We start from the raw sequence: 25,460 nt of genomic DNA, 5'->3' as shown, positions 1-25,460 counted from the left end.
ACTAGAATGGAACCACAAAGTGAGACAATGCCAGGTAGGTGTAGGACAGATTTAAATTTAACCACCACAACTTCTTCCTGGAGCACTGTGACATTATCCAGGGTACTGTCTGGACCAATGGACAGCTGTGTCGCCTCAATTCTCCAACCTGGGATGACTTTTACACTGCTTCGCTGTGAGACTAACCACTCCTGGTCTGCTCTCTCTCAGTCTCCAGCATGTAAATCACTCCCAGCTATACTGTATGAGTGCTTTAGCCAGCCACTCCTGACTTATATTACAGATGGAAACCAGCAAATTCCCAGTCCCAGACTTGTCCCCAGAAATGCGAGTCTTGTACTGCTGGTACCCTCCTGGACAATACAGGCTCCTTGAAAGTCCATCATTTCATTAATAGAAAATGATGTGCACAAATCTTATTATCCCAAATGGTGTTTCCCAAACACTTCAATCCAAACACACCGGCTTAGATAAAACAATAAAACGAGTTTATTAATGACTGAAAGATTAAGTGATTACAAGTAATGAGGCATAAAAGTCAGAATTTGGCTATAAAAAAATAAAAGGCAAGATGAACTAATATCTCACTTAACAAGCTAAGTGAATTCAAAGCAAAATGTCTCTCTCATCAGATGGTTTTGCAGTCTTATCGGATGCCTTTCAGCCAGAACTCCTCCCCCAGTCCAGTGCTCCTTTCCTTGTCTTTCAGACGTTGTGGATGTTCAGGGCAGAGAGAAAATCTGGGGAATTTGCTCCCATTTCTTATAGCAATTCTCGTATTTGAGACTCATCTCCAGCTGGGGTTCAGGCAACAGAAAGTCTGTTTGCAAGGGAACCTCCAGCTGTTCCATTACGAAGGTGATAGTCCATTTGATTATGTTGACACCTAGCTTAGGTGTTGGCTAGCCTTTTGTATCTGGGGAACCGGTTGAAGTGGTTTCCCCAGACTTGGAACATGTCTTATACAATAGAACTTTATAACTTCACGTACAACGTTGCCACACACATTTTACCAGGACAGTAGCGTTCACCAGATGAGTTTTCAAATGATACAGCACAAGGCATACTTTGTACAAAATCTAGTTTGTAAAAAGGGTGAACATTAAGGTACAGACTCACAAGCACAGACAAGGCAACTAATGAGTTCTGTTCAGGGTCCAGGTGGTGTTTGTGAGCCTGAAGTTACTGCTGGAAGCCTACAGCAAAAAATTAGGCACCAGGATATTGCATGCTCCCACATTGTGTCTGCCTGAATGTTGTCAGGATTGTACCTCCAAGAGAGGCCTGCGCATGGTAGAGCATAACATACACTAATGCTTTCCATCGATGCCTAGGAATAGGGCCTCTTGCGCCTCCTTAATCCTCCTCTCACCTCATGGCTGGCTGCCATTCCTCCTGCCTACTCAGACACACCATCCATTTTTCAGTCTTCTCTGTTGTTTCTATTGGTTTCTTGTGCTGATGCCTAACCCCTCTTGTTTTCTGTCAGCAGCTCCAGTCATTGCATTGGAATCCCTGGTATGAGACAAGAGGAGGCTTCGGGTATAGTGGGATTACTGCTGCATTGTCGTCATCATGAAGGCAGCCACAGCCACCTTACTTGTCCTGGGTACCTTCACCCTGTTCTCTTCAGGTAAGACTGGTGCAGAGAGGGAGGGAGAAGGGCAACAGTCATCAGAACATGAACTCTCAGGCACTTTATGCTTGTTTTTTTTTTTTTTCTCTTATGGTACAAAATGGTTGCTGTTAGGTCTGTGTCTATTCTGATTACTTCAGTTCTCATCTGGTATTAGTCTCCCTGTTTGATCTGTGGCAGATGTTGACTTCATTAGGGATCCTTGCAAAAGCTGAATGCAGTTGTTCTTTGGCACTTATGTTGCAACATTGTTTGCTTTGAATAGTTGATGAGACCTGTTTGTTCTCTAGCCCTAACACAGTGAAACAATTTAGGCCTAGCCTACCTCTAAAATTTAGAAAAACAACAAGGAGTCTGGTGGCACCTTAAAGACTAACAGATTTATTTGGGACTCCTTGTTGTTTTTGTAGATACAGACTAACACGGCTACCCCCTGATACTCTAAAATTTAGATCAACCTACCAACACAGTTTAGGACGGTGAAAAATTTCTTGCCCTAAGCACTGCAGCTAGATCAACCTAACTTCCAGCATAAATGCAGCTAGGTGGATGGAAGTATTCTTCCACCAATCTAGTTACCGCCTCTCGGAGAGATGGATTACCTACATCGACAGAAAAACTCCTTTCGTCAATGTAGAAAGCATCTATGCTTCTGTGCTACAGCGGAACAGCTACAATCCCATTGCTGTGCTGCTGTAGTGTAGACATAACCTTTTTATATTTGGAATGGAGCATCGTAGAAACTAAGGTTCTCTCTTAAATCCAGCTGAACTATGATTAAAGCATGGGGCTTGGCAGCTCCTGACAGTATTGGCAGCTTACGTAATTAAACTTATACATTTTAAAATAAAATTTCTGCAAAAAACAAAACCCAAACCCAACCCTATATTAAGAAAACAATGTTACACAGCTAAGCACTTATAAATCAGGGAGCTACAATGGTAAAGTTGAATATACAACTCTTTGAATGCATTTGATCTGGTCTTTAATTACATGATTATTTTGTTTACACAGGGTCCTCTCTTCAGTTACATGATCACTTATTATTTTGCATACATCATCTTTTTTGTACCACTTTAAACACACAGCATTTCTTTGTACCACGTATGACAATGTATTCTGGACACATGTCCACGAAAGTCATTTAAATTAAGAGTGCACAGTAAACTGTACCTGTACAGTATCAGAGGGGTAGCCGTGTTAGTCTGGATCTGTAAAAAGCAACAGAGAATCCTGTGGCACCTTTAAGACTAACAGAAGTATTGGAGCATAAGCTTTCGTGGGTGAATGCCCACTTCATCAGACGCAAGACTGTACTTGTACAGTGCACCACAGATTAATTCTAGAGCTTAAGATAAAAGTGAAAATTTACTAGCATCTATAGGCAAATTTAGATCCCAAACCTGCAAACATTTATGCATGTTCTTAACTTCATGCATAAAACTAATCTCATTGACTTCAAGGGGGTTACTCACATACACAAAGTTAAGCTTGTGCATACGTGTTTGCAGGATTGGGGACCAAATCTGTAACTAAATTAGCTTCATAGCTAATTGCCTTCTCCACTGAATATCACCAAGGAAGGCTGTGCTGATGGCTGAAAAGAATGTATAGGACATGGATGCGAACTATGAAACACATTCCTGTGATAACATACTATATTAAAAAACCTACACCAGTAAAGAGAGAGACCATTATCACAGCGAAATTAGAATTGTCCAAGAATGAAAAATATTACCAAAAACTATGCCTATGCATCTGAGGTTATAGAAAAAGTTGTATTATATACTGTATTATTTCAGAAACAATAATACTTTGCACTTATTATCAAGATTGAACACATCGAAATAATCAGAGATCAGACTTCATCAGTTTCTTTCTAGATGTGCCCTCGGGACATGTGATACTCTCAGAATGCTTTCAGGCATTAGTTAACCTGTATGTCACCCCCAGCAAGGTAGGCAGGGATGTTCATTTTACAGATGGGGAAATTAGCACAAATAAGAAATCTGTGTCTGCTCCACAGTCAGAGAGAGAGCTGGGAAAGGAACTCAGAATTTGTGATTCACAGTTTTATACTGTAACCTCTAAAACAGAGTTCCCTCCCACAAACCCACTGCAGGAGCTATGGAAAAGTGTAGTCAGTTCTATGTAGAACTCTAGCCTGAATGGATGCTGTCAATTTAGTAGCTTGGTCTTCATCTTGTCTCTGCTTTTTAGTATCAATTCAAGGCTACTACTGATCTGGGACACACAAACAACAGTCATCATCCTTTTTATTGACAGTATCATTTCTGCCCCCTAAGGTGAATCTGGGGTTAATGACGACCAGCTAACAAACACAACTTGACACGTCTACACTAGCTGCAAAATCCTACTTAAAGTCATTTTAGTGAAAACATGGCAGCTAACCCAGTTTAAAACATAACCTATTTTCCTTGTAAAGAATGGCCTTCATGATGCTCCATTCAGCTCTACGGGCTGCTTTCATGGGAGAGAGCCAAGAACGGAATTCCAATTCCAGCTCTGTTACTGCTTTTCAGTGTCATCTTGGGAAAGGCACGTAACCTCTCTGCATATCCGCTATAAAACGAGGATAATATTTCCTGCCTACTGCATGAAAAAGTGGTGGGGTGGCAAGAATTAATGCTCTGAGAACTTAAAATATTCTAGAAACCTTGAGTATTTACAAGCTACCCCAGTTCCTGTTCCTCCTTGGCAGATTTCAGCAAGTGAAGCAAACTTCTCTAACCAAAGAAAAGTCCAGGAAACAGTTTTTTATTGTCCGCTGGATAACTTAGGCAGCTACATTGTTTAGAAACAGGCCCAAGCCGTAAAATTCCCATCATGATCTCAAAAGCCCAAAGTTCAGTAGTGTTTGGACCTAGGGTTTTAGTTCAGCGTATTATATATAGTATCTGATTTTTGCAAATGACTGCTGATTGGGGTATAGATTTCAAACTCACCCTTAGATCAGGTGTTTTTGTTGTTGTTTTGTTTTTGGATCTGGTGCTTTAATGTGGGCATCTCACTATTGAAAACAGAATCCTAGCACTGAAGGGGTAGTCGTAGGGAAAATAATCAGGAAATGCTGTTCCAGTTAAATGAGACTTTCCTCCCTTGGGCACTTTGACCCTAGAAAACAGTCTACTTTTTCCTGTTAAAGAACAAAAACTAAAATCAGCTATGGTCAGTTTCCTCCCTCCACGTCCCTTCTTCTGAATCTCCCTCTCCCCATTTAAAGAGCACGTGTCTTGCCTTCTGATCCTGCAGGGAAGAAGTTCAGATGGTGCACCCTGTCTGACCTGGAGCAGAGGAAGTGTGCTGAGTTATCTAAAGCACTCCTGGCTGTCCTACCTCTGGCTACAATCAACTCCTTTGCCAGGGTTTCCTGCATCAGAGCTCAAAATACTCATGACTGTATCGACAAGATCAGGGTGAGTCTGTAGAGAATCGCAGAGTTTATCTTGACCCCAAGTCTAGTTCTTCTGTAGTGTGTGTGTGGGGGGGAGGTGGATGGGGTGTAACAACTACTAGTAAATAGAATCCATAGGGAAGTGAAATCTAGGCAATCATGGTGATGGTATTTCATCTGTGACAAAGTACACAGTATCTGGGCAGGCAAGAAAGATCCAGGTGATAAAAATCACTTATCAGTGATACAGCCAATGACGAGCCAAAACAGAGATTCTGTTACACCTTTGTAATCCCAATGAAATAAATAAGAGCTGTGTGGGAGCAAATGAGCAAAATCTGTCTCCTCCCTACAGCTGTTAAATCATGAAGACATACCAAAAGTCCCCTTGGCTTTTAGGTTTCAATTCTAGTTCAACTATATTTAACAATTTTTCTGCCCCTCCCCATTTTTAACCTCTACTTAATCTTTCCTGAACCAAAGAGCTGTCCTTTTTCCAAATAAAAATACCTTTGAATGATAATTTATATGAAATGAGGCAGTGAAGTGACTGGAGGTTTAAGACAACTTTCACTGATGGGATGGTGCTTCTCGTAGGGCTATGTGCATTTAAGGACAAATTCCTCTGGGGAGAAAGGAAAATATAGCCCTGGCCTTCCTAGTTGTACAGTTTCGCTAATGCATCCAAAACCTGACTGGGAAAAGGGAATTCAGTCTTCATGCTCATTCAGCACTGGCTTCCTCCAGTGGATCCCAGCTCTGACTTGGAAAAAAAGAACTGCTCCTGAGGTCAGAGAAGAACCTGGTCTCCCACCTCTTCATTCAGTCCTGAGCTCCTTGTTAATAGATGATAAAGCTATACTTATTAGGAGCTGCAGATAGTATGATTAAGGACGGAACCCAGCCTAGAAGTGTCTGAAAGGTTCTTGGAGATGCATGGTGAGGAGAATACTCAGCCAGTATTTGTGGATGGGGGACAGGGGGAGAAAAGAGATCTGGAGTGAAATCCAGACCTCACTGAAGTCAATGGGAATTTTCACCATTGACTTCAGCAAAACCAGGATTTCATCCTTGGGGTGGAAGGATCAAAGGAAAGGTGGAGAAGGGATTTCTTGCCAAATTAGGCTTGTGAAGAATACTCAGGCTTCATGCAAGATGAGTACTGACACAGACATGTTACATATTTGACAATCAGTTCAAGTTGACATTCCACCATGCTGAGAAACAGGGATCCAACCAAAACTGAGAAAGCGTTGTGAAAAGTCTGTGGTGAGAGCTCTAGTCTTCAAGTCACTTATTGTTCCCATGGACAGAGGGACTCTCTTAAATGGATTTTTTCTTTTTTTAAAAAGGTGAATAAAGCAGATGCTGTCTCCTTGGATGCTGGAGATGTTTATTCTGCTGTGAAGCTGTATGGCTTAACTGCGGTGGCAAAGGAGATCTATGAGGAAGGTAGGTTAGCTGACAAACGCATTTGTAAAATACCTTCACTGTAACCTAATGTTATCACTAAAAGAAAGAGTAAGAGAAAGCATCACAATGGATAACTCTAAGATGACCTCAGCCCAGAGCAGTATAGGAGAGTCAATCCTATCCTCGGTGAGAGAAAGTATCTGTAGTGGTTAGAGCAGAGGATTAGATTCTATTCCTGCTTTGGACAGTAGCTCACTACGTAACATTAAGTAATTTGTCCCATCTCTGTGCTTCAGTAGCTCTAACTGAGGAGCCCTCACCTATTTCAGAGGGGGTTTGAGAGGCTTAATAGAAGTCTGTAAAGCACTTCGAGATAAATGTCAATAATATCCTGCACTTAAAGAACATTTTCCATCCTCCAATCCTGTCCCCAGTACCTATAACCCACCCCTTCCTCGGTCTCTGGAGATCCATTTCCCACTGCATCCTGGAGTTCCAAGCCTTGCAGGTAGACTGAAGATACATCCCTACCTTTCCCCCTTATCACAAAGCCCTCACCAAAGACATTGACAAATGGGAGGGAGAAGAGCAACAGGACTGAGCAGTGGGTGGGAGGGTGTTGACTTACAAGGAAGGAGTAAGAACTAAAGCCTGGCCCAGCCAAAACTAAAATTATACGATTGAAAAGATCTGAAGGGAGTAAACCCAAAGGAGAGAGTTGTATTAGAGTGATATCTGGGGGAATAACTGGAAGAAATGGGATGAAATTAAGGAAGGGAAAAATATTTGGCTGAATATCAGAATCATCACGGAATTAAGAGGTATTAGACTGTGAAAGATTCAGAAGGTAAGTGCCAGAAACCCCACTGGTTGCAGAATCTGAAACTAGATGGCACAAATGCTCAGTGCAATGTTTCATGGAAATCAAGCCACATTGGCCTTGGACAGATGGACTGGATTTTCTAATAGACCTTTTCCATCTCTAAGTTCTATATTCCTTGCTTTGCATGTTGGTAGCTCTTGGCTAGGCAGTAGTGTCTTGGCAAACTGAGCAGTGACGTAACCAACAGAATGTTCCTTTTGGACCAACTCTCCTTTCCTGGCTTATGCTGGTAACTGCATTTCTTCCATTTTATTTGAGACTTTTTCCTTAGCCCTGGCACAGAGATCCTCCCATCGCTGTGCACTGCAGCAGTTGTCCTAAGTTTATTAAAGGGATAGTTATTCTTCCTGTATCTCCCCTTTCCCATCATTAGGAAACTGCGTGTTTGCTGTGGCCATTGCCAGACGAGGAACTTTGGACATCCAGAGGTTAAGGGGGATGCGTAGCTGCCACAATGGAGCCAGGTGGACATCAGGTTGGAACATTCCACTGGGCTTCCTCCTGGCTAGGAATGAGCTCCTCTGGGATGAGGCTCAGCCTCTGAGCCAAGGTGGGTGAGTGGACGGTGACAGACACCTCGGGGCCAAGCTCCTGCCTATGTAAAGGAGAGTAAAGTGGTGGCAGGTGTAACACCTACTGAACTATACGGAACACACCAAGACCAAAGAGCTTTTGGGTTGGTGGACCAGTTATCCACTTGGGAAGCTTAACCACGTGCTGCTAGCCCGCTTCTGCCAGTGTCTTTTCAGTTATGCCTCACACAACAGAAAAGCTATCTTAGCAAGAGCAACAGGAAACACCTGTGTTCTGTATTCAATGGGAGGTTGGGGGAAGGGAAGCATTGTACAGTAGCTTCTACAGCATATTGTCTTACCTTTCTATCATGCCTTTAATTCCAAAAGGATCCCAAAGCCTTTGACAAACGATAGGTCAGATTCCTCACTCAAATCTCACCAAATGGAGGATTGGATCCTGCGGCTGCCGGCACCAGTGAAGTGCAGCCACCTGTGGGGTGGAGAGTAGCAATCATCTGTGGTATAGCAAGTACACAACAGTGAGCAGAGGCTGGTCAAAGACTCCAGGTTCTTACAGAACGTGCCACAGATTCTTTAATGAACACACAGAGCAGACAGGGCCCTGGATTGTAAGGGTAGGGGGCCCCCATGCAGTAAGTGCACAAAACTGAATTTAACTCCCTCAGAAGGAAGAAAGATGGACTTGACCCAACTAAGATTTGATCCTGTAGTTTCAGGAAGTATTTCATACCTGAAGCTTAGACAACCAAGCTAGCCCTACTGGAGACTAATAACTTTTTACAAAGTTGCATCTGAAGAAGTGAGGTTCTTACCCACGAAAGCTTATGCTCCCAATACTTCTGTTAGTCTTAAAGGTGCCACAGGACCCTCTGTTGCTTTTTACAGATTCAGACTAACACAGCTACCCCTCTGATACTTAACTTTTTACAAGTAGCACGTAAGGAATGCTACTGTTATCTTTTCCAGGCTTTGCCACTTGACTGTTTTTCTTATGTCTATAGTGATCAGTCAGTATTTCAATGCCAGCTGCATCCCAGGTGTTGGCGTCACCTCCCCTCAGCTCTGTGCTCTCTGTCAAGGACCGAAATCCTACGTTAGGAACAAGAACCACTTCTGTGAGACCAGCAGCAGTGAGCCCTTCTACGACTCTGAGGGAGCCTTCAGGTGACCTCACCCCCACTCTGCTTGCATTAGAAGCGGCTTTGCGGGGGAAGAAGGGATGGCAGGAGGAGAAAAGCAGGTTTAAGTGCTAATGGATTGTGTTAATCTCTCTGCAGGTGCTTGAAGAACAGAGTAGCAGATGTTGCTTTCCTAGATCACTTAACAATAATGAATGCCACAGGTAAACCCAAGTACTCCGATTTCTGTTGGCCTGTAACTTGTATTCTTTTCTACATGGATGCTTTGGGGGGGAAGATGCCTAATGCATTATTGAGTCCAGTTTGAGTTTAATCTAGGCAAGCAACTCTTGAGGGTATGCCTCAAATCTCCAAGAGTTGGAGGGAAATGGAGAGTGGAAGTTAGGTGGGGAATGGTGGCTCACAGGAGATGTTCCTTGTCAGAACCACCAAAGCTTTCCATTTTAGATTACTGCCTTAGCTCTCAGCTGGCTGAAGAAGTCACTATTTATACAGCATGGCTGATAGTATATAATGAGGAACCCTTTACAATTCCATGGGTAGCTCTGCTAGACGAGCAGTTTTCATTGGCCAGGCTTTTTACCTGACCAAAAATTTGCATCACATACCCAAGGTCAGTCGTTCGAAGGGGTCTAGCAGCTTCTTGTTCTTTAAAGAACATTTAAATTATTGCTTCTCAGAAAGCATCTCAAATTCCCCAGCCAACGTCCTTGTGCTTTAACATCTCTCTTTGGTAAGGGGAGCAGCACAGAGAGAAACCTTCCCTGCTGACAGCTGGCATTTACTGTCCTACTTGGGCACTGAGACTTGGAGCAGGCTCCCTTGAAAAATGCTGTCTCTCCTCTGCCAGGCCGGGTTTCACTTCACAGCTTTGATAGTTGCCCCGTTGTTTTAGATTCAGACCAAGAGGAATATGAGCTCTTGTGTCCTGATGGATCCACAGCGAAGCTGAGTGCCTATGGCACCTGTAACCTGGGTCGTGGGCCTGGGCGTGCCATCATCAGCCGCCACAACTTCCAGAAGATCACCAAGAAATTCCTCATCCTGATCCAGGTAATTTGGAACTGCTAACCAGGTTCCAAGCCATCTCTGGGTGTAGATGGAATGAGCTAGACTGCAGGTGTTGAGGCTGCTCTGGGACATCCAACGTTGTCATCTGCTAGGACAGGTACCCTGGTGAGAGTTCCAAAGGCTATTGGAGAGAGAGGGTGAGTGCACACAGCCTTTAAAGTTAGATCAGAGTATCAAACTAATACAATCTAGGGGAGAGAGGACAGGAGTGGAGGTCTCTCTCTCTGCTCTCCAGAATACTAACAGCTGCTCAGTGTAGTGTAAATTTGGAGAGATCTTTGCTCTCGCTACATCCCTCCATTTGTTATTAATGTGTGGAGGGTGGAGATCTTTAAATAGTAAGGTCCAGATCCTCAAACATATTTAGGTATCTAACTCCCACTGAAGTCAATGGGAGTTAGGTACCTAAATATCTATGGACCTAAAGGCTTGGGGAAGGGACCACTTTTGTACAGCATGTATTAAAATCAGTGCTTGATCCTGACTGGGGCCTCTGGGCATTATCAATATATATATTTAACAATAGTGTCCAGCAATTACCAAGAAAGTTGACTCCAGCATCTGCCTCTATCCTCTTTCTCTGGAGAAAGGAGTTTCATTCCCAGTTCCAAGCCTGGACTCAAATCTGAGGGAAAAATAATCAAACATATTTAAGAGGCAAGTGCTCGGAAAGCAGTAATGCCATATATTAGCGGGAGGTAATTTAATAGTATGGGCTTGGACCACCCTTATGGGCACAGGAGGTGCAGTTTGCCACTTCTTTGCTCAGAGGGGCAGCTGCACTCAGAGGGGAGATTCACCAATGGGGGAGATTTAAACTTCAGCCAACTTCTGGCAGCATCTTCCTGGGATACACACAGAATTAGTGCGTCTCCTAGGTCTTTTGCCCAGCCACAGCCATTTTGCAGGCTATGCCCACTAGTTCCCAGGTATCTCTTCCTCGTCTCTCTTCCCATCCCCACCCAAATAGAACAGGTTTGCAATGGGGTTAGGGTGCTACAGTCCCAAGCTCTATCCCCTCCAGGTCAGGTTTCTTCCACCACAGACCATCACCTGTGCTCTGCTGATGCACTGAAGCAGGCGCTGGGTGTGTAGCTTGACTAGGAGATGAGGAAATGGGGGACAGTGTAACAACATCTGAGTACTCAAGACTGCAAATACTCAGGTGGGAGGAGTTACACAAGAGGGAGTAACAAGGAATCTTGGCTAACAATTACGCAAGGGAAAATATAGGCCGAACATCAGGAAAAGCTTCCTGACAGCAACATCTATTTGCTTAGGAGACTATTCCAGACTCAAAGTGGCCAAAGCGCCATCCCTTGGAGATATTTAAAATTACAAGGGACAAAGCACTGACTGGGGAACCATCCTGCCGTGGCCCTGGGGAGATAGCTAGGTCTCCTCTAGCTCTAATCTGATTCACTCCTAGAAGCTCAGGTAGGAGTGAGCAGTGGACGGGGAGAGGCCACGCCACTGAAATTAAGAACATAAGAATGGCCATACTGGGTCAGACCAAAGGTCCATCCAGCCCAGTATCCCGTCTACTGACAGTGGCCAATGCCAGGTGCCTCACAGGGAGTGAGCCTAATAGGTAATGATCAAGTGATCTCTCTCTGACCAACAGAGGCTAGGGACACCATTCCTTATCCATCCTGGCTAATAGCCATTAATGGACTTAAACTCCATGAATTTATCTAGTTCTCTTTTGAACACCGTTATAATCCTAGCCTTCACAACCTCTTCAGGCAAGGAGTTCCACAGGTTGACTGTGCGCTGTGTGAAGAAGAACTTCCTTTTATTTGTTTTAAACCTGCTGCCCATTAATTTCATTTGGTGACCCCTAGTTCTTATATTATGTGAACAAGTAAATAACTTTTCCTTATTCACTTTCTCCACACTACTCATGATTTTATATACCTCTATCATATCTCCCCTTAGTCTCCTCTTTTCCAAGCTGAAAAGTCCTAGCCTCTTTAATCTCTCCTCAAATGGGACCCATTCTAAACCCCTAATCATTTTAGTTGCCCTTTTCTGAACTTTTTCTAATGCCAGTATATCTTTTTTGAGATGAGGAGACCACATCTGTACGCAGTATTCAAGATGTGGGCGCACCATGGATTTATATAAGGGACATAAGATATTCTCTGTCTTATTCTCTATCCCTTTTTGAATGATTCCTAACATCCTGTTTGCTTTTTTGACTGTTGCTGCACACTGCATGGACATCTTCAAAGAACTATCCATGATGACTCCAAGTTCTCTTTTCTGATTAGTTGTAGCTAAATTAGCCCCCATCATATTGTATGTATAGTTGGGGTTATTTTTTCCAATGTGCATTACTTTACATTTATCCACATTAAATTTCATTTGCCATTTTGTTGCCCAATCACTTAGTTTTGTGAGATCTTTTTGAAGTTCTTCACAGTCTGCTTTGGTCTTAATACTAAACTGTTCAAGATAGTTATCTGCAAACTTTGCCACCTCACTGTTTATCCCTTTCTCCAGATCATTTATGAATAAGTTGAATAGGATTGGTCCTAGGACTGACCCTTGGGGAACACCACTAGTTACCCCTCTCCATTCTGAAAATCTACCATTTATTCCTACTCTTTGTTCCCTGTCTTTTAACCAGTTCTCAATCCATGAAAGGATCTTTCCTCTTATCCAATGACAAACTTAATTTCCGTAAGAGCCTTTGGTGAGGGATCTTGTTAAAGGCTTTCTGGAAATACAAGTACATTATGTCCACTGGATCCCCCTTGTCCACGTTTGTTGACCCCTTTAAAAGAACTCTAGTAGATTAGTAAGACATGATTTCCCTTTACAGAAACCATGTTGACTTTTGCCCAACAAGTTATGTTCTTCTAGGTGTCTGACAATTTTATTCTTTACTATCGTTTCAACTAATTTGCCCGCTACTGATGTTAGACTTACCAGTCTTTAATTGCCGGGATCACCTTGGAGAAAGGAGAAACAAACAAAGTCTCCTTCCCTTTAGCCTCCAAGTGCCCACCAATGTGAATTATTATGCAGTTTGTCATATGGTTCAGGGACTTCTGGGTGCAAGCCCTTGATTACGTCTCCATCCCCATATTTACATTCCCTAGTGAATAAATAGTGCTTGTTGCCTCCGCTTCCAGGCATCTCATATTCAATCGAAACTGAACACCGACTACATAAGATTTAAGAAAGTTCTTACAAACCTCCATATCCTGCCCCTGAAATAGCCCAGGGTAAGTGAATAATTTAACCAAAACAGATACATCTTATGCTGTAGTCTGGAGCTCTTGCCTGGACAATTGCAGACAGCAGGCTCCCCTGCGGGAGCAGAAAATGAGCATCAAAGCAAATCATGATCATCCGGATGGGACAGGAGAAGCAGCAGTTCCTCAAATAACTGGGTCCCAGACCATGTAGGGATGGAAACCAACACCTAAGATAGATGCACGGAGGGTTTGCCCTAATCCCAGGGAGTGTTAGAGTTCTGAGTACTACATTATGATCACCCCATACTTGCCATGACTCTAGACAGAGGAGGTGTAGCAACAAGGCGGCTAGTCACAGAGGAGACTAGCAGCATCTCTACAGCTAAAGCCATTATACTTTTCCTAGCATCTCTTTGGGAAGAATGGAAAAGAAAGGGCCAAGTTTGAGCTCTTCACTTCAGTGCCATTCAGGGGGAAGAACCTGCTGTTCCACGATGCCACTCAGCACCTGCAGCTGCTCCAGGACAAAGCAGAGATCTCCCACATCCTTGGCCTGGACTACGTAGCCCTCTTGAAGGGACTAGGCCATGAAGGTGAGAGCTCTCCCAAGGGAATGGGACAAAGAGGCCCCCACCTCGTCGCAAGGGGGAGACATGCACAGACCCAAAGAAGCCAATTGGTAAAAACAGCTCAGTACATGGGTGATGCTAACCCCATTGCACTCTCTTTCCTGCTGCTGCAGGGAGCTCACTGGACAACAGTGTGATACGCTGGTGCTGCGTCAGCAATGCTGAGCTCCGCAAGTGTGAAGAGTGGGCCCTGAACATCAAATCTGACCCCCTGGTCTGTGTCCAAGCTGCTTCAATGACCAACTGCATTGAGTTGATCAAGGTAAGAACCTATATGGAGTAAACGGGAATGAAAGGCACAGACATGTCTGTTCTTGTCCCAAACACTTGGGCGCAATGGAGATAAAACCAACCAACAGAGGCACTGAAGAGAATGAGACTGAAGGGTCCTCAGCCCCCCCAGCCACTGGGGTATGGGAGAGATTGGCACTCAGTTACATAAGTTACGCAGGTTCTAAATTGTCACTGTCACAATTTCTGGGTTAACTACACCTTTGACATCACCTGTCCTGGTCTTCAAGGGCACCTACTTAAGGCCTCAGGCTCTCAACCATCACCTCTTTGCATCTCTCTCCCTCCAGACAGAGGGTTTACACTTGCAATCCCTCTGTACCTCACTGTGATTCCTCCAGCAGGTCTGACCTGGGGTCCAGTATCTGTTGTTAACCTTTCTCCATAGGCTACACAACAGTGTATAGCAGTTATCAACCAGCCTTCACACAGCAACATACATTCATTTTTAAGCAAAAGTACTAGAGGAAAATGTATAAAAACCAACACACATTCCTATATGTATGCTAACAGCTTATTAGAGGTCACCCATCGGTCCTAGTAGGCCAAAGTTTTTTCCAACCCTTCCACAAGGTCCTGCCCTTTTATGAATTAAAAGGCGGCTGAAAGTTAGTTCACACTTGGCCTTCTGAAACCAAAAGCCTTTTTTTGTTTGAATCTATGAAAAACCAGATTGAATTAGTCTACACAGGCCTCCCCAGGGGATGGTACCTCTCTAGAGTTGTTTCATCTTAGTGACCCACCTTAATCACCCCCTACAGTTTTTAGTTCCTAAAGGAACTGTGGTAGCCCTCCTTCATGGAGTAGAACACAATCATGCATAAATATAAGACTGTGGTCCCCAAATACTGCATGGGGTTGCAATATCGGTCACAGTCCCATGTGTTACTCTCTGATATTGTTGGCAGAGTAATGAGGCCGATGCAGCCACGCTGGATGCCACGCATGCCTACATTGCAGGGATATGTGGGCTGGTCTCAGTAGCTGCAGAATGCTATGGTGAGTTTTCTGTTCCACAATAATCCCTGAGGGGCAGGCAGTGGGAAGACCAAAAAAATAAAAAGCTACCATTAAAAACCTGGTGAAATTGCCACACAGCTGTGTGCCTAGCTGCAAAGGCAGGGGAATGGGAGCCAAGAGAGCTGAATAGTCTTCTCAGTTCTTCCACTGACTGGCTGTGAGCTCTTGGGCAAGTTACTTAATCCATGCCTCAGTTTTCCCACCTATAAAAGGAAACAGTTATACTGACCTGCCTCAAGAGAGATGCTGCAAGTCTCTAATAAAGTGTGTGAAGTGCTTCACAAGTCTTGGATAAAATGCTATAAATGTAAAGGATTATAGAAATTAATGGATGGGGTGCAAGATTCTTAGCCTTGAGAAACCAAAATCTAGAGGAAGCTGCATCTCCCCAAGAACTCTTGAGGTAAGTTTACGATGCAATGAAAGACCTGTGGCTGGCCCATGCCAGCTGACTCGATCTGCAGGGCTATAAAATTTGCAGAGTAGACATTCAGGCTCTGGCTGGAACCTGGTCTCTGGGACCCTCTTCCTGAAACCAAATATCTACACTGCAATTTTATAGCCCCCAAATCCCAAGTCAGCTGAACCAGCCTCAGCTGTGCCACAGGTCTTTTATCACAGTGTAGACATACCTTCAGTGGTGGGTGGAGGGAGGAGACAAAAAAAAACAACTTTTTTCTGCACCTGTGATGTCCATGACACCACATCCATTTTGGGAACAGGGAATGTGGCAGACCTTAAACCCTTTTCTGATCCAGCACAGCTGGGAAAGGGAGACAACCATGATCTGATACTTGGGTATGAGGAAGGAAACATTCCCATATTCCGATTCTTCATCTAGCTGAGCAGAGTCCCTCTGTCTCAGTAACAGTCGATGTCATTAGATCCCCTGCATTGAGTAAGTGCTCACTGCCTGACCCACAAGCCACGTGCACTTCATGAGTGCATTTTTCTATGGTGGGAATGCTGGCAATGTGAGCCCTGGAATAGGCCTTCCCCCCGCCCCGATTAGACTCTCCAGATGCATCTTTCCTATAAACGTGTGGCGTTCTTTAGTGATTATGTTGGTATCTAGTACATGCTCAGCGCACACTGAGCAGCCAGTCACCAGTTCTTGTGTATATGGTTTTGGGTTTTCAAACATCACTCTGCTCTTGCTCATCTCTCCTGCCCAGGAGAGGGGTGTGCCCCAGCTGCTGGGAGAACAAAGAAGCTGACCCACCTTGCAGATAAAGGTAATGGAGGATCTTTGAGGTATGGGTTTCTACTTTAATTAAGTGAAGTGGCTCCACCAGGATGCTCAGGGCATGTCTACACTTACCTCCGGAGCGATCGATTCAATCGGGGGTCGATTTATTGCATCTAGTGAAGATGTGATAAATTGACCGACGAGCGCTCTCCTGTCGATTCTGGTACTCCACCAGAGCGAGAGGTGCAGGCAGAGTCGATGGGGGGGGGGGGGGGGTGTCAGCCATCGACTTACCACAGTGAAGTAGATCTAAGTATGTCAACTTCACATAGCTGAAGTTATGTAACTTAGATTGATCCCCCCCTCCCTAGTGTAGACCAGGCCTCAGGCAACTCTGCTGGGATAAGGCAGGATTCCTAAGAGCTGTGAAAGTGGGGTGACTCCCAACTACTCAGCAGAGCAGCTAACAGCAATTGCAGGGCTCTGCTGGTTCATAATTTACCCCCACGGAACTGTGATGATGTCATGCAGCAGACGCTCGAACTTCAGCCAAAAAAACCCAAACCCGTTCCAACAAGGCTCCATTAGGGATAGAGGAAGGTTAGGAGACAGGAAGAGGAGTTCTTGCTGTATGTAGAGGTAGTGATGGTACCTTGCCCTGAGCTACAGCTGTTAGGACTTACGCTAGCATAAGGGGTGTGCGCGCACTGGTTCTGGAAGGAGAAACCTTCTGTCTGGGGGCTAGAGGGTTCACTGTCCCAGGCAGCAGTGCCAGGGCTGGATTTTTGTGGCTCGGAAGTCAATACAGCTCTCAGTTCCCTGCAACTGAAAGAGCTCAGTACAGAGGACTAGGGAAGGGGAGGCAGGAGTGTCATTTTAGGGAGGATACAACCGGTTCTAAAACTTACTTTTAATATGGAGACTGTTCCCATCCAAGATGTCTTGCTGGCTCGGTCTAACTGGTTGTTGTCATTGTCACACAGCACTGCCACCTGTCTACGCTGTAGCCCTGGCAAAGAAGAATGACAGGCATGTAAATATCCATAACCTGAGGGGACGGCGTTCCTGCCACAGTCACCTGTACAGTCCTGGGGGGTGGCTGCTCCTCTCCAGGTACACAGTGGGGGCTCTGGAGAACAACACTGTGAACTGTGATATCGGCTCTGGTAAGGACTGCACCAGAATATCTACCAAGTGGACAAATGATGGTGCCAAGAGGGTCTGGGAAAGAAGGAGGGAGGGAGGGAGGGAGAGTGGAAGACTAAAGTCATTCGTACACATCACTTATGACATTCACCATTGCTCCACTGTGTCCCTCTCCTGGTCTAATGGATTTCTAGTGGGAGCACTGCTAGTAACCTCGACATCTGAAATTATTTATAATGTGCTTGTCACCACAGTATGTTTAAAAATATTAAATACTGCTCATAAGAGACAGATACCCATCCTCCCCAACAACTGCCCTCCACACCCAGCTTTAAAACCCATAATCTAATACCTGATCAAAGTGTCTTGCACCATGCTCTGAAGGTTGGCGGATTCTGTCTGTAAGGGATCAGAGAGGTCAAGTGTTAGGAACTGAGCTGCCCTCAGTGTGGCTAATTAAAACTTCCAGCTATTGGCAAGTGAGCAACATCCCTGTCTGTAGGTAATGTGATGCAGTCAGTATTCCCCCACATACACAGACTCACCTGCAAAGTTTAGTTTTATTTATTTGCCGTCTGCCATTCTCCCTCACCCAAGCAGGAGTTAATTTGTGAACTCTTTTACGGTAGGTCTTAGAGCATACCTACTCAGTGGAAAAAGTGTCTGGTCCTCTAATGTTAGTAGCTGGGTGAGACAAAGAGACAGGCTCAGGAAATGCAAACTATCTTACAATGGAGAAATACAGTAGCAGTCCCTGTCCTGTATTAGGAAAGAACATATTTTGAAATGCCCCACATTGACTAACCTCATCTCTTCCTTTTCTTAGCTTACCAGAGTTACTTTTGGAAGGGTTGTATGCCAGGAGCAGACAGGAACCTATGCAAAGTCTGTATTGGAGGTGATGAGATGGAAGGGGCTAAAGCGTCCAGCAGGTGTGCTGCGAATCATAATGAACGCTACTATGGAAACATGGGTGCGCTCAGGTAAGTCCCTCTGTTTGAGGCAAGGATGCAGCTTAAAAGCATCACCCAGAAATGGCTCATTTCTTTTGCCTGCAGGTTTCCTAGGCTGGACTCTTATTTAAAAGCTGGTGACCGTAAAAATTGCCTTTGGGTCAGTGTATTTTATTTCAACTGCGATTGCTATGGGACTGCTCAGCTGGCTGGTGATTTAAAAGTTATATTGCCGTTTCTAATGGAAAACTAGACAAGATAGTGATTCTTAACTCAGAATCCTCTAATGATACTTGGTGCCCAAACCCAAGCCTACTTGGAGACCAACCGAAGGGGTAATAGTTGGAATTTGAACAAGTAGTAGTGCAGGATATGAAAGGCAATTATGTAGGGAGGAAATCATTCCCACCACCTAATGGAAAGAGAATATAAAATAACTGGAGACAGAGAAAGTATAAATAGAATGTTCCAATCTCTGTATTTACAATGAATGTAGTTAAACAGTATTAGTTTGGCAGCCCTAGAGACAGAAATCCAGATGCAATATGGTATTGCGAGCTTCTTTATACTGCCCTGCCAATATGCCTCAACTCCAATTTGGGAGTCAACTTTAGGAATGAGGAGGTTATTCAGTCTCCATGCCCACTGAGACCTTGGTCTGTTTGCTGAGATTGCCAGCAAGGAGGCAAATAGTTATTTATAAGAGACACTCGTTCCCCAAGACCAGCACAGACCACTAACTCATTTCACACATAGATTATCCAGTTGCTTCAGCATATGGTGGTACCTTTTGGCAACCAGTGACCTAGACTAGACTCAAATTAGTATCCAAACCCTTCAGTCATCTACTGCTCCCAGAAGTTCTAGTCTCTCAATCTGATATTGTGATAAACTATTGCTTTCCCTTGCACTAGGTGTCTAGTCGGCAGTCCCAGTGGAAGGAGCTTTGGGGACGTGGCTTTCCTGGAACATCATAACCTGCTCAAGAATATTGAGAGTGAGATTCAGTTTTTCCCATCCTTTGAGAATTTCAGCTGGTACCAAAGTTTCTTCCCACACAATGATCATGATTCCGAAACATCCACATACAAAGGTCTATTCTGAGCATGCAGTTGTTTTGTCTGGGTTTAAAGTCTGCATTTGAATGCTCCAATAAAGCACGAGATTCAGTTACAATTTAGTTTGAGGGGGAAGAGGGAAATAATCAGCGACAGCAGGAAGATAGAGAGAAACAAGACTTGGAAAGTGCCCATTTGGGAAAAAGGCTCCTTAATAGCTTCAGAAGACCCATTGACTCTCCCTGCCATCACAGCCTTGTCCAGAGGCTAGTATAGTTGTAGTATTAGTTGTATACCCTTATGCTTGACCAGAGGGTGAAGAAAATCGGGGTAGTAAGGTAAGAGATACCACAATATATGCTGAAGTGTAAAACCCTTGTTTGTGCTGGGAAATGCTCTGAGGCTCCTACAGACTCTACATGACAAGAGAACTGATCTGAATTTATCATAATGTGTTATTTTGGACACAAGAACAGTGCATATAAATGGCTACAAAATCTCACTACTGTCCATGTGAAATTAGCTACTTGTCAAAGTTCTCAACTAAGTTACTTTAGAAGTGGCAAAAAGCAGAGCAGTACAATGGACAGAAGGGCTGCCAACTGGCATGTTTTAAAATGAAAGTCAATTTTAGTTAGAGCAGCTTAAAACAGAAAAGCATTGAAACCCCCAAACGCTCCTTTTACCAATCTTAATAGCAGATAAAACAGATCACAGCCTTCAGGGAGAGAAGAAGAAAAGGAAACTCCATTTTCATTTGGCCTTGCAAACCACTAAGTAGAGTCTTCCCAAAAGCACATTGAAATTTCTGCAGACTAAATTCCAGAGAAAGGTGTTTGTAAGACACTGTGTAGTCTTTCAGAAAAGATACATGTACCCATAAGGAACTGGACCTCCATTAGAACAGACACACTGATTAGCAGTTTCTGCAGAGCAGTTAATGGCTGAATGGTCATGGAGACTGAATTATCTTTTCTCTAAGAGGTCTTTTCAGCTGCAGGGTAAGATGGATTGATGGGCTGATATGGCATTGATATACATTCAGTGGCTGTAGGCTGTGACAACTGCAAATACAAAGCCTCCCTACAGAAACTCCTATGTACCCACTATACATGCTCTGTAGATGACTGTGGCAAGTTGTACTTTTTGGACCCAGTGCACTGAGAGTTTTTCCTTTCCAATGCTAATACTCTGCATGGGATTTCACCATGTCTCAACTGAGATCTAGCGGATGGTGTGGAACACAGGATTTACTGAGCTCAACCCTACTGCCTCTCCATCTCCTTTGCAGGTCTGCAAAGCTCAGGTTGGGCTATGGGTTATACCCTAAATGACTTTGAGCTGCTGTGTCTGGATGGAAGGCGTGTCGCAGTCACAGACTGGGCAGACTGTAACCTCGGTCCTGTTCCTCCTAACATAGTCATGACTCGACCAGTGACTACCACCAAGATATATGGCTTCCTGATGAAATCCCAGGTAAGGCAGAAGATGGGAAAGGATTGTTATCCTGTTCTGGTTACACACTATTGAAAACCCCATCAAGGTCTAAAGTCCAAAACCTTCCAAACAAAATAAGAAATAAAGTACCTCCACAGCCAGCACTAAAGGTTTAAGACTGCATAGGAGACTAATGAAAAGGCCATTCAGATTCACTAAAGGAGAGTTTCAGCACCAGTAGCTCCTACATCATGATCATATTCTTGCTGAGAAACAAGCCTCTGTGGTGTTGCAACAGACAATGAGTTAACATGCGGGAGGAGACTGCAAGAGCCCCAAATAAGGCTAGCACTAGCTGAATCCTGTACATCTCTCTCTACGTGAGGTTGCTAAATGGCTGAAAATTCACCTGCTTCATCTATTTTGTTTTCTGCTTTCTGAGTTTTTTCTTTTCTTTTCTGTTAAGGAAACTCTGGAAACAAATCTGGATTCTAAGTTCCATCTATTTCATTCACAGAAGTATGGAGAAAGTGATCTGCTCTTTAAAGATGCTACTCAGTATCTTGTTCACACAAGTCACCTGGGCTATCAGTCAATTCTTGGAGAGCCCTTCTTTCAGCTGGCAGAATCTGTGTTTAACTGCACACATGCAGGTAATGTGACATAGTTCATGTTGAGCTAGAACACACAACCTTAGAAGCATGCCTGGACAGTAGCTGTCAGCTCCCTACTGACAAACTCATTTTTGCTACTTCAACTGCTGCTAGGGAGTTCCCCCAAAGCCAAAATTCCTTACAGCAACTTCTGCCCGTGGGCACTGGTATGTGAATGTTCTATGGAGCTTCCCCACAGACAACATTGTTAAAATAACCGTTGCTCCCAGTAGACACAGCACTTCTGCAGTAACACCCATTGACTGCACGGTTTAAAAAGATTCTCACACTATGGAGAGACAGTGAATAGCTAAGCAGGTTATAGTTTCATCTTGTGGCTAAATTCAATGGTAGTGTAAAGCAAGCACAGGTTTATTGAAGACAGGTCCATTTATACCAGTTGTGATTTTGCCCCTTGATCTCCATAGACCAGCTCTGTGGCAGGGGGGTGGGTGGGAAAGAGTCACTCATTTCTTACTTGGAGATGCCAAGGTTGGGGGAGAGAGGTCGGTTTTTTACAGTTATTTTAATTTTGCCTTTAAAAAGGGACACTGTCACACTGAACTATTAAAAAAAACAAACTCTTTTCAATAGTATGGCTGGAGAATTTTAAATTACTATAAAAGTTTTGTATAAAGCTACTGAGAGCAATATCAAGGCATGCAACTGGCCATCAACAAGACCATGAAGCCAACTATATATAAGGTGCTGTTAAAGACAGAGTAAACAAACTGAAAATAAAAAGATTCATAATAGCATTTCAGTTTTACTGACCTTAGTTGCAGTATGTATGAACTGTTCAGACAGAACTGTAATTTTATAGTTGAGAGTTTTAATTAAAACACTATATTTTGATTTATAGATATCTTAGAATTCTGCAAACAGGATATCTGCACATCTTAGATATGCAGACATATCTACAGACGGAACACACAGAAGTTCCACAAGACATCCACCACCTCCACCCAAGTTGAAATCAAGAGATGCCAAGAGGATTTTCACCACTTGAGACTGGCTGTTTTCTGTTTCATAAAAGCAAGCGAGACCTCATTTAAATACTGAAAAAAACGGAACCTTGCAGTTACCTTGCACCTACTAATATATATGCTGATAATGCTGTTCAAATGTCACTCCTATTTCCTATCCAGAAGCGCTGCCTGTTACCTACGTTCACTCCATTTGGTGTGGAGTACGGCATCATGCAGCGCAGTACAGATCAGAGAGCAAACCTTGAGACTGGGCCAGTGGCATCAGAAAAGCAGCACCAGCAACTAAGACCAAAACTCCTTAGTATTTCCAGTTTAAACCCCACTCCCCACCACCACAATTCAGCATCTTTATAAGGACAGAGGCCACGCTGTAGGCTACATTGGGCCTAGGAATTATTCCTCCCTTTACAGACCATGGACATAACGCAGGTTATTGCCTCGTTCCCCTAACATGTTTTATTTATACTACATTTCCATTTAAAACAACTTGTTATCTGAGGTAACTGCAACATTTCTTTTATATGCATAGATCTTGCTATAGTTAGCCACTACACACTACCTATATATTTACATGTAGCATAGACAAGCAATAAGTATATCCATTTCTGCTATGAATAGGGAAGGGTTTATTTCTCTTCTGTTTGTATGACCAACCAAGAACGTGTACCAAGTGAATCAATACATTTTGCACTTATCCCTTAGCAAATTAAGAATCTAGAATGAGTAAGTTTCTACCATCAGAACCAGGTTCCTATATTTTTAACAGGAGATGGGGATGGTAGGAAGGGAACAACAATGGAGTTCCCATTCTTGTCCAAAACAGCAGTACTTAACAGGGTATTTCTCATGACTGAGAATAATCTAATTTGTGTTCATCCAAACCTTAGGGAACCTTCTCACAATGTATATGGTTAAACAGTACGTTTTTTACTAGAGGAGGTGCTGGGACACAGTGCAAGATCTCTGAAAAAGAGTGTTGTCTTGTGACACATTATAGTTCACATTAACTTTAAGAACTCAGTTGCAACCTTGTGGAACCATTGTACATTACCAGGCAAGAGGCTGATTCCCAGACCCATTCTCTTTAGCCCACGGTGCAGAGAACACCACCATTCAGCAGGATATTAAGAGTGGCAAAACAAATCCAAGCCAGGCCTCTTCAGACAGATGATGGGAAATTTAAGTAGGGATTGTGAGAGAAAGTTAGTTTTATCACTTGTAATTTTTGTTTCCCATAACAGAGGACATCCCCGGGTCTGGACATTACTCCTGGACAGGGATCAGTGTTCTCTGCAACATCATTTCATAAAATTCTGCAGCAAGAACTCCTAGATCAGATAACAAGATGAACATATTCTGTTGCTATGAAATATTCTTCATTTCCATCCCCTCCCATTTCCACTGGGTTTAGATTACCCTAAACTACCCAAGGGAGGAGGAGTAAGAAGTGAAGGTTAGCCTGCTGCATTATCTGGAGAACAGCACAGGATGTGAGGTCATGGGAGCCATGCCACTTAGCATAGAAAAAAAAAAAAACCACACACAAAACTTGAAAATAATCATTGCTGAAAATATCTCACCATTTTTTGGTCACCGAACATTTGACTATGAAGCATTAGTCAGAAATACTGATGGATATAAAATTTGTTGATGAGAATTTCAACATTTTTGCTGTATTCTCCAGATGGCTTGGTTCCATTTCCAGGCCTCTTTTCCTGTGATGTTCTCCAGGTTGTCTCATACATTCTAGGGAAGAGAGAAGCTTGTAGCCATCTTTATCAGCTTGTGTGTCCCCATAGCTTTCTAGGCCCTGACTGCTGTGCTGTTCTCAAGCAGTTTCTCTACTTCTGGCTCCTGTGTTCCCTGGCTCCATTCTGCCTGACTTGATGAACCAGTGCAGGGAGCGTGCACCGTAATCCAACTCACTTGCCCTCCTGGGGAAAGTTAACTGTAGCTGAGTCCCAACACGACAAGGAAACCAAACCAAGTGCACCTTGCTGCAGCAAAAATGATGAAGTCTGGGGCATCTTGGAAAGGTGTCAACTACTGCAGCCATTGGATTGCAGAGTACACAGGGTCCTGCTTCTGGGCTGGATCTGTTCATTTCACCATAATTAATGCAAGTTTAGGCTTCCTCATGCTCCCTTCCTTTGAGTTCACACACTATCTCCTGGACTGATGCAGCACTGAACTTTGAACCCAGGAGGGGACTTCCACAGCTGAGAATACATAAACTAGTAGAAAACATTAACAAGACAACTGTAGAATGTAGGATTAATACAATTAAAAAGCATAACAACTTCAACTACAAGTTTTGTTTTACCAGCAACATTTTTATATGTAGTTAGGGTCTGTCCAGAATGCTGGATGGCCTTTGTTATGAGAAATACAAATCACAGAGGAAAAAAAAATCAGTTTTCTGCAGGAATGATTGGACACAAAACTTTAGAGCAATAAATCTCTTATATCAAAGTGATTAAATCTTAGTTTGAAGTCATCAGCCTGGTTTCTTCCACAGATTGTAGTATATGAAGAGCAGGCCTAGTTAATTGTTTCAAATCTTTCGTGGGTTATGAATTCCGTCTGACTGATCAGTGTCTCAAAGGCAGGAATTTACAATACCTTACTACACCTCTACCCCGATATAACGCTGTCCTCGGGAGCCAAAAAATCTTACCGCGTTACAGGTGAATCAGCGTTATATCGGGGTAGAGGTGTACTTTGCAGAGCTCAACCTTGTCACCCAACACTAACTGCTATGTATAGTGTAGTAGGCCTGTGTTTAATTCCCCAGTT

The 25,460-nt window shown here is 43.6% G+C and overlaps 1 protein-coding gene and 1 long non-coding RNA gene across 3 annotated transcripts; one reads left to right on the top strand and one right to left on the bottom strand.

Moving 5' to 3' along the window:
* Positions 1-466: 466 nt before the first annotated feature.
* On the bottom strand, positions 467-18,401 carry LOC117888016. The gene is made up of 4 exons (XR_004648247.1): positions 17,927-18,401; positions 17,337-17,437; positions 8,222-8,352; positions 467-1,639 (listed from the first exon to the last, which is right to left on the bottom strand). It is a non-coding gene; the product is annotated as an uncharacterized LOC117888016 (long non-coding RNA).
* On the top strand, positions 1,503-25,157 carry LOC117888015 (serotransferrin-2-like). Of its 2 annotated transcripts, none has more exons than XM_034790996.1 (17): positions 1,503-1,633; positions 4,910-5,073; positions 6,404-6,503; positions 7,721-7,897; positions 8,885-9,047; positions 9,161-9,225; positions 9,918-10,075; positions 13,706-13,892; positions 14,042-14,190; positions 15,128-15,218; positions 16,415-16,474; positions 17,412-17,594; positions 18,401-18,557; positions 19,442-19,524; positions 20,877-21,061; positions 21,540-21,675; positions 22,538-25,157. In XM_034790996.1, exons 1-17 carry the CDS (start codon positions 1,576-1,578, stop codon positions 22,576-22,578), a joined length of 2,157 nt encoding a protein of 718 aa, XP_034646887.1. In that variant the 5' UTR covers positions 1,503-1,575; the 3' UTR covers positions 22,579-25,157. The 2 variants fall into 2 exon arrangements, with proteins under 2 accessions (XP_034646887.1, XP_034646886.1); XM_034790995.1 differs by having other exon boundaries at positions 21,489-21,675.
* Positions 25,158-25,460: the final 303 nt, after the last annotated feature.

This window comes from Trachemys scripta, chromosome 15 (genome assembly GCF_013100865.1).
Source record: "Trachemys scripta elegans isolate TJP31775 chromosome 15, CAS_Tse_1.0, whole genome shotgun sequence".
NCBI lineage: Eukaryota > Metazoa > Chordata > Testudines > Emydidae > Trachemys > Trachemys scripta.
This window is presented reverse-complemented; position numbering and strand designations above follow the sequence as displayed.

What these genes read in the sequence shown, in the direction of transcription:
- LOC117888015 (XM_034790995.1), top strand. Translation starts at nt 1,576, where the DNA reads ATGAAGGCAGCCACAGCCACCTTACTTGTCCTGGGTACCTTCACCCTG. An exon ending in GAAGGGACTAGGCCATGAAG is followed by an intron (nt 13,893 to 14,041) that starts GTGAGAGCTCTC and finishes CTGCTGCTGCAG; the next exon opens with GGAGCTCACTGGACAACAGT. An exon ending in ACTGCATTGAGTTGATCAAG is followed by an intron (nt 14,191 to 15,127) that starts GTAAGAACCTAT and finishes TATTGTTGGCAG; the next exon opens with AGTAATGAGGCCGATGCAGC.